The sequence below is a fragment of the Ixodes scapularis genome, unplaced genomic scaffold (assembly GCF_016920785.2).
Source record: "Ixodes scapularis isolate PalLabHiFi unplaced genomic scaffold, ASM1692078v2 PGA_scaffold0__279_contigs__length_252992795, whole genome shotgun sequence".
NCBI lineage: Eukaryota > Metazoa > Arthropoda > Arachnida > Ixodida > Ixodidae > Ixodes > Ixodes scapularis.
In genome coordinates, this window is record NW_024609835.1 from 181,432,777 (window position 1) to 181,444,297 (window position 11,521).

The 11,521-nt window shown below is 42.9% G+C and overlaps 1 protein-coding gene across 1 annotated transcript; it reads right to left on the minus strand.

Moving 5' to 3' along the window:
* Positions 1-1,108: 1,108 nt before the first annotated feature.
* Positions 1,109-11,045, minus strand: LOC8043150 (alpha-tocopherol transfer protein-like). The gene is made up of 3 exons (XM_029971045.4): positions 10,965-11,045; positions 4,809-4,919; positions 1,109-1,321 (listed from the first exon to the last, which is right to left on the minus strand). Exons 1-3 carry the CDS (start codon positions 11,043-11,045, stop codon positions 1,109-1,111), a joined length of 405 nt encoding a protein of 134 aa, XP_029826905.2.
* Positions 11,046-11,521: the final 476 nt, after the last annotated feature.

Below are 11,521 nucleotides of genomic sequence, written 5' to 3' on the forward strand. Positions count from 1 at the left end.
GCGATGGACTTTTTTTTTTTTTTGTAGTTACGTATTTTGAGGTTTTTGAGACTGCAAAAGTATTGATCTTGAAGTTGTCGGTGGCCCTTTAAGGTGGGAGGAAATATGGAAACAGCACCGGACGCAGTGCTGACTTGAACATAAAGTAGCACTGATATTGCTCTAGATGTATCAGCGCTGTGTCAATAATATGAAAAGGAGTCAGCGTCGCATCAGCCAGGTCAGCGCTAACTAACAACGCTGGGGTAGCACTAGGCTTGAAAAGGCCGTAGCCTATTTTCCTATGTGTTCTCACTTCCCTATTTCGCAAGTTTGCCTCGAGATCTTGTAGTGGGGTGACACGAGGACTCCACGCCTGATAAGGGTCAGCGTTCGAGCTTTCTTTGAAGCGGCCAAATATGTTTGAAGCCAGGCGCGCACTTACATGCCGAGCGGAGAAATATACCACTTTTAGTATAACAGAAGAGTGAATTCCTACAATTGATATCGTCGACATCGTGACATCTGGGGGTCGGCCCCAGATGCCTCGCTCTGCCGGCCGCGTGTGGCTTCTTGCCCTTGGGGCTGTGCCATCGCAGTTCCGTCGTCGGGGGAGGTTTTTCGGGGCTGGGGACACCGTTGTATTCCGCCTGTCGTAAATCTTAACTTCTAATATAATTGTTCTTGCCGTCACTTTTTGGGGCATTTGTGTTGTTATGTTGTGCTTTCTGTCGTCCCCTCTCATGTACTGCTTTCTCCTCTCCCTCTCCGAGTGAGATTCTTGGCCATCATGTAAACCTATTCACTTTTATGTCACGCTTGAAGAAGAAGGGCCCCCCTTCGAAACGTCCGATCAAACTACCCAAGTTTGTTTGAACCTCGGTGGCTTTTTTACTTATATATATATATACATACATATAACGAGACCATGTGCGCGCACCAATAGACTAAGAAAAAATGTGATTGTAGTGAGTCAACCCAAAATTGACTCCATAAAAACAAAGATTCCTACAAAACATATTGTCGGTTCAAACGGGTTTCTGTATTGCTTTACCGGTGTCTCTTCGTTGATGTTCGCGTTTCTTGCGAACATGCAAGACAGGAGGGGAGCACCGAGGACGGTAATCTCCTATGTTGCTCCTTTCACAAGTTTCGCTCCTTTTTTCTTTGTTTTGAGATATCCGTAGCCATTGTTTTCAACGAAGGACGGTTCTTGCGCATCCACGAGGCTCCAAAAGGCGTCGAAGTCTAAGGCGGGCCCGCTGCCTCCGTACACTTCCGGCAGCGTATCAGCGGGCAGTTCCTTGTGCAGCCCTTCAAAGTTTGTTCCGTGGAGGTGTATCTGCGTAAAAGAAATGACTTACCACCAGTCAGAAGGCTCGCATGGTGTAATGCGTGGCAAGGCAAGCATTAGTGCTAAATCAGCGTTATCTCAGTGAAGTCTGAGATTAATGGCCTCAGTACTCCACTGCTTCAAATTGTTCACAGCTCATGTCATTGTAAAATAACCGGTAACCACCAATGACACAATTTTAATAAGCTAAACAGAGCGAGCACTACACCGTTTGTAATACGCTCTATGTTCAAGTAATCATATATTTATGAATCGACGACCTGTTTTTTAATTATTTTATAAATGTGCACTGCGATTTGCGTAGGAAGTATCCAGGAGAATGGGGCGCTACCGAACGCGATGAGCTTAGACACGAAATCGCAAATATATGGTTGTGCTATTCTAAACAAGAACGTAGACCGGAAGGAATACACGATGTTTCGGTCGGACGCCCTTCTTCAAGTGATACACGCCAAAAACGAAAAAGAAAAAGTAAGGGTCGTACACGTCCCAAAAAATGGGAGTAAGTACATTGACCGAGAGGGAGGGAAAGGCGAAACCGTTAAATTTTTAGTTAATTTTGGTCAAATTTTAAAACAAAGTAAAGTGTAGGGGCGATATATTTGTAATTCCAAATAAGTGCAGAAGGTCACACATGTTTCCTTCCACTTCAACGTCGTTCGGGTGTCTGTTTAGCGCAGCAGAGGCTTATTGTGTACAATAAGAGGAAGTTCGTCTTTCCAGAAAATATATACACAAATCTTTGCCTCATGCCGCAAAAGTAATCTACTGCGAAAGGTATGTGATACTGTTCTTAACTACACATCGCGATTGATTCATAATTCAAGTTGTGAACTGCACCTTTATATCATATTCAGCAAAAGAAAACAAAACAAAAAGAATTGAAAATATTTTGCATAGAAATAAACGAGACCAATTAATTGATTAATTTATCGATTAAAGGGTGGCGATTAATCGGCTTAAAACCTTTCATCAATGCTCAGCCCTACTTAAGAACATTGTTTCTCAAAATACTATATTGATTCCTTCTAAACCTCAAAAACCGCAGTAAGGAAACAAGCATTTCCAGAGTTTTATTGATTTCGCCTATAATGTTTTGAATTAAGGTATTTGTATCTTATTTTATTATCAATGATTTCTTCTTTTAAGTAACAAAACTTACATATTTCAAAATAAAAATGCATTGCTGCTTTTTTTTATTCCCTATCAATACCATTTTGTAAGAACTACTTCGCGATGCAAATTATCAAGCTGTGTGCAACCCTGTGTGTGTGTGAGCGTGTGTGTGTGTGTGCGCGCGTGCGTGCGTGCGTAAGTCTGTGCGTGTGTGTGTGTGTGTGTGTTTTTGCTTCGTTGACGATTTAGTAGACTCTTTTGTCAACACATTTCTTATTGTGTCTAGGTATCTTAATCGACGTTTATTTCGCGAAACAAAAAACACTTCGAACGCTGTATTACAAAGAAGAACAACACAGATACCTGCAAATACAGTGACATTTTATCTTTAGTTATTGTAGGCAGTGAGACAATTTTTATATCGCACACAAAATATGCACCCAAATGGCCAGTTTGACGAGATAGCTAAGGAACCACCTGGTCAGCCAAAAAGATTAAAAATTGAATTTATTCAACCACAATATGCCATTCAGTTTGTTTGTTTGTTTGCTTGTTTGTTTGTTTGTTTGTTTATATTTTTTTATTCTTACGACGAAATGTTTTGATTCGCTAGTTATGCGTGCTATGCGCGCTGTAAGTGGTATATGAGAGAGCCATAACCAGATAATCAGGTTCCCGCCTCTCTGTACCACGAAGGTTGCTTCATTGTCTGTATTCATTTTTCAATGTTTTCTTTTAATTATAATTACTCGTCACTAAACCTGCGCTCGTGCTTCCTCACTTTCACACTGGACATTTCTCATTCAATATTAAATTAAGCGTAGGCCATGAAACGATTAATACAAAAATGTACTAAGCCTGTTTCCTTGTGTGTGCGTGGTTGTTTTTCTTTTTTCTTTTTACAGGAGCGATGCGAAACTATTTGTATTTTGAGTAAATACCGGCTATAATTACTTCTTCACATTTAAAACCCATACAACACGCGGTCCTCCTTTTTTTCTTTAGGTAAGTGTATATACAGAAGAAAACAATTTCAGAAAACCGAGCTGCGTACACCGCCTCAACTCGCAGCCTCAACAAGCTGCCACATGATATGGAACCCATCATATGCCGCGAATGTTTATCACAACCACGCGCTGGGGTTTGCAAAGCACCGGACACGTGGTCACTTGCAAACGATTGTCAAGATTCCGTTATTGACGACACGGCAGCGAATGGTCACAAAAGAGAATGGATGTCGACGCATTATTTGTCATGATCACAAATTGAATGCTCACGCAATGCTCGTGTTTGCTGTACTTGAGCTGGATCTATATATTTTCACCGCGTAGGGGATCACAAAAGTTTGATGCCGAAATTTCTGAGGATAGCCTTGCTGACGACGCCGAAAGGACGATCTCGACAACTTCGTCATCATTTTTTTTTTTTTTATTTTATTGAAGGAGAGATTGAAAAAAAAAAAAAAAAAAAAAAACGTCCACTTCTAACTTCAAAAATCCGCTGCGACAAAAAAAAAAAAAAAAAAAAAAGAAATTCGTGGTTAGTGGCGTTGCGTGTGTGGTTAGTATACTTGGGTTTCCCTAGTGCCGGTAAATTTGTGTAAATTAAAGAAAAAAAAATGTTCTTAGCTTATAGTGTCGCAACTGGTTTAAATAATACAAAGCATGCATCCTAACCAACCATAATGAGCTCGTTGAAGGAAATAACTTGCCTGCAATCAATTCTCCCCATCAATTAGGAGGCTACCTGGCGTCTGACTACAAGTAGTGTGCCTAGATCTTAGAGTGTTTGCAACTGCTAGATCGGGTTCACTAGGTTGATGGGCCGCGTTTGCAATACCAGCTGCGAAGGGGACATGAAGGCGTTGATTCTTCTTCGAGCGTCTCTGTTTGTTCGTCCGCTCTCCTCCTCCTCACCAACGCATGTCCACTCGCAGCCGATCTCCACAAGGGGCGTCCGTCATTTAATTGTAAACGCTCTTCGTGGTTTCAGTTGCTCCCTCTCTTAAATCTAGGCTCTCTAGCAATTAGTGCCTCGTAAACGACTCGAAAATGAGCAAATAGAGAGGGCGGACTGGAAATTAAAAATAATTAATTCTTGTGTTTGTTTTTGTGTTTGTTTCTTTCTTTTTTTTTGGGGGGGGGGGGGGGGAGGGGGAGGGGGCGGTGATTTGATTTTATTGTCTACTTTTTAGTAAAAAAATATAGTTAACCAGTAGTTCTTGGGAGTGGTTTGTAGCTCACATAAATTCCCTGCTAGGTTTGCTGCAAGGTATAAACGCAGTCTAAGACAATTGAACGTTCCTAATTTGTTTTTGCTTTTTTTTTTGTGCATAGATATTGCCATTTGTAGGACTCACCCTTTCGGCGTACTTCCTGCTGAGCAGATGCCTGACAATTGCCATCACCATGTCATAAAGGTACGACTGACTCACCATGTGGATCGCTTTCATTTGGACTGGCATACATTTCTGCAAGATTTCGAAAATAACTCGAAAAACAAAACATAAATAAAGCGCAGAAAGGTAAAAAAAATGCAGGCGAGCTGTTGAATGACAGCAGTGGGAACCATAAAACTTAGGAAAAAAAAAAAACGGACAGAACAGCGGAAAAAATTTCGTTTTTCTGATCGCTTTTTGGTTTGTTCTTTTTTCTACTTTTTAGTGTTACTATGGATACAAATAAATCTCCTTCTTCAACTTCTGGATCACTGTTGAGCTCGAGCTTTGCTAAACTATAAATATTCTTCTTTTCTTTTCTGGCGTTGCTAGAATTAGCTTTACGGCAAGCATTAATAAAACATAGCAATGGCGCTGCGAAACATGCAGTCGCGCTGTTCACACATCATACAAAAGACAGTAGAGAGTTTTAGAGAACTGTTTTTGCTCATTCATTACCGTACGATGAGCCCTCCGGTACGAACTGCGCATGCGTCACCGCAGAAGACTTGCGCATGCGCAGTTCGTACCAATGAGCTCATCCTACAGTATCGACTGTGGAAAAACGGTTCCCTAAAACTCTCTAGATTGTGAAGACTGTTTTGTTTTACGTTGTACTATTGGCGCGATGGCGGCTTAAGATTTCTATTGCGGCCAACAACCGGTGCGTTTGAGGGAAACGCGAGTGAAGTGGATTGTTGGACCTCTCTCAAGACACCATATAGATCGGTGTCTTAAGTTAACGCATCGCGTTAAAATTTTGTACAAACATAGTTCATTTTGTGCATCGAAATTTTTGAGGAATGAATTTACCCGGGTAAAGAGTACACAAAATTAAAAACTGGATTTTGCGAACTATGGCGTCCGTCTACGACCAAATGGCGTCTGATTAACTCAGCGGCCGACAGATGCGGACAGGTATACGAGCGAGCGTGTAGACGCTGATATCCAATAGACCGTTTTACTGAAACAGGGCGAGAGAGAAAAGGAGAAAGGGCTACCGGCGCTTTCCCCTTTTCTGGTTGTGTAGGGAGAGGAAAAGTCCCGGATGAAAGGCTTCGCCGGTGTTGGGTGTCTGCAGTGCCGGACCTTCGTTCGCGCTTTCTTCTCTGTTTTAAACTCGCAAACTTAATTTGAGCCACGGGCTTCGATGGCGACAGTCCCCCGTTCATCGGGACACCATTGCTGGGTGATAGGGTGCACGAATAACGACAGAAAGCGTCGAATACTGTCGGAGGACCTATGTAGCTTGCATGGAATCCGCCAAGGCGATTGCGGCTGCAATCCCCGGCGGCAGTGGATTGCATCCGTAAACCGAAAAGACTTTTTTCAACGACATCCTCTCGACTGTGCTCGGAACATTTTGTGAATGGAGCGCGCACCGATCGCTGTATTGCCGATGAACATGGGGTTACTCGAAACGGTGTGTGCGAGTTTTTTCATGATAATTGCTGTTTCAGCTTGTAAAATTTTGTAACTGAAGTTATCTTAATATTGACATTTTGCAGTAGTGACATTGACTTGATTTTATTATATACAACACTTATTTGAAGGCTCATTTCCGCCGCGTGGTGAGGCTGGAAATTGTTGAAAAGTTAGTTCTATCGGTTTTACTGAATCGCGATCTACTGCGCGATACCAGAGTGACGGCAAAAGCGCTACTTGGAGTGCCACTGGTGGGTCGTTTCCGTTGATTGGTCGCTTTGAAGCGCTGGATATTCGCTGCAGGGTACGTCTCGTGTGTTCCGGTCTCCGTTTTCGAATAACTGGTTTGGGCTGAGCTAATTGGTATATGTCTGTGTGAAACAGCTTGAACACTAAACACTTACACACAAACAGGACAGGACATACACAGAGCAGACTATCAACTATTTAGTACTTCTTCCTCCACCTCCTCTTCTTTTCAGTCCCTTCGAGCATTCCATGATTGCCGTCCGTCCATCACGCTGCACACCAAAGCAAAACAATAACTACGGTGTGTTGCGGCTGTGGGCCAGAGACTCGCGAAGACCGTCATGGGGAAGCAGTTCTCGAAACTTCCGCGGGATACCGATGTCAGTGACTGGAAGTGGAAATGTATGGGGTTAGCTTGGAGCATTTGCAGGTAGTTTTTTTTTTCTTTTTTTTTTCATTTTCGATTATGTAGTATATTTTTTTTTTCTCTTTTCGTCTATGATTTATTTTTTATATGCACTCCTTATTATGCTTTGTTCTTTAAAAAAAATACAAAAAGTGCATCTTCTCTTGCAATCGTGGAACACTCGAAGGGACTAAAAAGCAGAGGAGGTGGAGGAAGAAGAAGTATTAAATAGTTAATAGTCGGCTCTGTGTATGTCCTGTCCCGTCTGTGTGTAAGTGTTTAGTATTCAATTCGTTTTCGAGCCCAGTGTGGACGTTTCTTTGTTCGAGTCATGGCATCCGCCAGTGCGGTGACGGGGGGAAGAGAGGCAGCGGACGCGCCAGCAATAGAAATTGGAGGTGAGTACTCAACATAGTGCATCAAACAGTAAAAAAAATTCGTGGCTGCTTTAAAGGGATACTTCAACGAAATTTGAAATATTCCCGTCGTGTTCAAAAATAGGTTGAATATGATCCCCAATATCCGTAAATGACAATCGCGCGTTTGTATTTTGAGCCTGGTTGCTGTATTTCTCGTTATAAACTGCCCACTCTGGCAAGCGCTCGGAGAAGGCCCAGCGGAGACCACGTGACATCCAACGCAATCGTAAGGTAACGTAGGTCGTCTCAAGACGAGCAAAGCTACGGCGACGCTGACGTCGAGAGGATGGCCTAGTCGTTCCCGCCATCGAAACGGCTGCTTTTGTACGAATTTTGAGTGACGGGTTAATCTTCTGTAATCTTGTAGGGGGACAATAGCGACTTCTGCGACACACAAAAGGCATTCTCGCGAAGAGGGGTGTTCCTCCTGCCCCTCTTCTCTCGTCGTGGCCGGAGACGAGACAACCTCCGTCACTAGATGTTAATGTTCCTAGACGGGCATTACAAGCGAGTCGTTAGCGACATCCACCAGGTGCTCTTTGCTAATCGTTTAATTCGTTTTAAAATTCCTTTTCGTGACTTTTTTTAACAAGATATTGGTATGTGCGATGTGATGCTGCTTTTTTGAACACATATAGACCAAAAAAATTAGCGCCGCAATTTTGTTGTATTATCCCTTTAAGGATTTATGCGGTTCAATATAGGCACACCTAGAACGTATTCGTCGTTCATCCACAAGGAAATATAAGAACACAGGCACGCAAGATAAAAGCAGCGCAGAAAAACGATCGGTGGTAGCTTCGGGTGTTTACAAAAGTTAAATAAGGTTCCCGTGTTGTGTATCGCTTGTTGATTACTGAACACGGCTACGTTGAATTAGGCCCATCCCGAGCGAAAATTTATGAATGGTTCATCAGTTCCAGTCATGCGGAAAGTGATGGAGCTTAAAGATATTGCGGCCACAATCGCCTTGGTGGATTCGATGCAGGCTACATAGGTCCTCGGACAGTATTCGACGCTTTCTGTCGTTATTCGTGCACCCTATGACCGAGCAATGGGGTCCCGATTACCGGGGGACTGTCGCTATCGAAGCCCGTGGCTCACATTAAGTTTGCGAGTTTAAAACAGAGAAGAAAGCGCGAACGAAGGTCCGGCACTGCAGAGACCCAACATCGGCGAAGCCTTTCATCCGGGACTTTCCCTCTTTCTACACAATCAGAAAGGGGGAAAGCGCCGGTAGCCCTTTCCCCTTTTCTCTCTCGCTCTCAAAATAGCGCTACCCACGATAAAACGGTCTATAGCAAGCAATCGTTTTTTTTTTTTTCAGTCAAATGTGGCGCAGGCATTTCCCGTGTGGCGCATTATTGCGTTAATTGTTACTAATGAACCACATTTAATTAAAGGGGCACTGACACCCCAAAGGTCGTATTTTTTTATTGTCTAAAACGATGCAAATTGTAATCATAGACACGCAAAAAAAAAAAAAAAAAACGCATCGCGAAAAACGCTTTACCCCACGCGCGCGCGCCTTTTTATTTTTGGCGTGTATATCTCCCGCCGCTCACCTTCTTGCTTCTTTTGATCGGTGACGTCAAAAATCAGGAAATTTAGAAGCTTTGTAGGCGACATTTCTATAACATTTAATAACGGCAATCGTAAAACATGTTTTTTTAACGCAATTGCGAACACACTCTTTTTAAAATACCAAAAATCAGAGTTCAGTGTGATGTCGCTTCCTGGATTTGTATCCTCCCTCGGAAAACTTGGCGGAGCTCGAGCAGAGGATGATCGGCGAGTCGGGGAAGAAACCGTTTTTTTCCCGCGCCGGCGCCCTTCTATTCCGCCTGCTCATCTCCTCCTCGCTTCAGGTCGCAGTGGCAACGGCACAATTTGCTTCGTAGCGTGGAGCGGAGGTCCGAAAGAACGTCGAGTCGCAGGAGATCGCAAAATTTGATTGTCTGCACTGGCGCGGATCGCGCGGGAACTTCAAATTCGGCATTTGGAAATTGTTTTTTTTTTTAATTCAACAATACTGAATTCCCAAGTTTCGAATTTTGAGGGTAATGTCCCGGTATCGTTTTCAATCGGTTCGGATAATAAAAAATAACGATTTTGATGTGCCTGTGCCCCTTTTACGCACACAAAACAAACGAGAAGGATTATTTGTCGGGGGTATTTCGGCCATATGTTAGCAGCTACCACTTTTCTCTTGGTCGTTGCGTCACCAAGACGTCTTTCAAATGCAGATGACCACCGTATGTAGAGAATTCGCGCTCTTAAATTTTAGCTTGTTTCTCGGGTAAGTTCATTCTTTGAAATCTCGATATACAGAAGGCACTATCTCCGGCCACCTTACTACAGCATCTTAGGTGTATGCGGTTGCTTCAAAGGGCCAACGACCCATTTGACTCACGCGCTAGAAGGCCCACCGGGGCCCATTGTCGGCATTATTGGCTTTGTGGAGTCATAGTACCCACAGAGTGTCTAGGGGAAGAAGGGGGGGGGGGGGGAGGGTTGCAAACACTGCGGCTTGAAATGGCACCTTCATGTAGTGCGATGTCCTAAAATTAAGACGACTGAATTTTTCTGGAGGGTTGTAGGGCCGGAATCATGAACATTATAATTGCAAGATTTCGAGGGAAAAGGAATTGATGTAAATGCATCGACACGCGTGCAAGAATCACTCTGCTAGTGAGTACTACAATTCTCTGATTCAGAACATCTATACGCAAATGATACGGGCACAGCTTTCATAAAATGTGCGATTGTTTTACCAACGAATAAACTTTTGTCTGATTAGGTTCCTTGAAGCCAAATAGGAGAAAGAATCCGAAATTACTAGAACAAACTCTGCAATCTGAACGCCGCCACCGTACTCGAGCCTTATATGCGTCATTCCAAAACAGCTTTTCGGCGTACAAAAAGTGAGGACGCAAACGAGCTGGTGAAGGTTAAGGTTAGGACAAAACCCCGAGACTGGCGAAAAGACTAAGGACAACGCAACACACAAGTGCAGTAATAATTGAAAACGAGCTTGCTAGTCAATGAATACGAATACTTCAAGGGATAAAATATCTAGGACGGGGACGAAAACAGGTATTTTTTTTGACAGAATTCCTGTTTCCGTCCCCGTCCTTGATGTTTTATCCTTTCAAGCATTCGCACACAATGAGTTTGACTTGCCTTGCACTGATTGTAAAAGTTATTGTTTACTGCTCGCGCTTACACGATAAGGCAGTACATTTATTGAAGTTTTAAAAACGTGACAGGTTTTGATTAGGCACATGAACGACCAGAAACACCTCACTGTCATCGACATACCCAACGGATATCCAATAGCGCGTAGAAGGGACATGTCGCTAATCATTAAACATGAAACCTAAGAACTGATGTGCATTTTATTCATTTGGTAAAACTTAATATATACTTATTTTTTATTTTGCTTTGGCTAAATATTGAAAATATTTTAATTCTTGAACTCCACAAATGTAGGTAGTCTCTACAACCGGGCTTTACAAAGCTTTATTAATCAACTTTGGTTAATTCACATTAAACGGTTAATAAAAACTTGGAGCTCACCAGTATGAATTCCACACATTGCTTCAACAGACCAATGTTCAGCGCCAAAAGTTTAGTCATGCTCAGCCCTTTGTAATCCATGACTACGGAGATTCCAACAGTCTGTGACGAGGGTTCCGCTGACAGATACTCCAGGAGCAGAAAATGTGCCTGCTGAGCTTCGCAGTGACTAACGAGGCTCGGTATCCAGGAACCTGGAATGGGGACTAGACGCTAATAACTATTCACCAAATAATAAGAAATAGATTTTATCTCTTAAACGAATATATTTACGGCTTAAGCGTCAAATTCCTCTTGGTTCTAAAAGAAACAGGAGGAAGAATCAGAATATACTAAAATTCCGGTCCTTTCCAAACGAAGTTTTATCCCAGATATTACTTTATTTCGCGAACGTTCGGTCGACTGAAAACTGAATGTGGGTAACGCAGCTCGGGGCAGGTGGACCGAACGCGAGTGCTCTAGAAATTTAGTACTCTGGCCTTAATGCCCACACCTGGCAATTTTCGTTTATAAGCATTGTCATGAGTCACTGCCTCGTGATTTAAGCGGTAATTCAC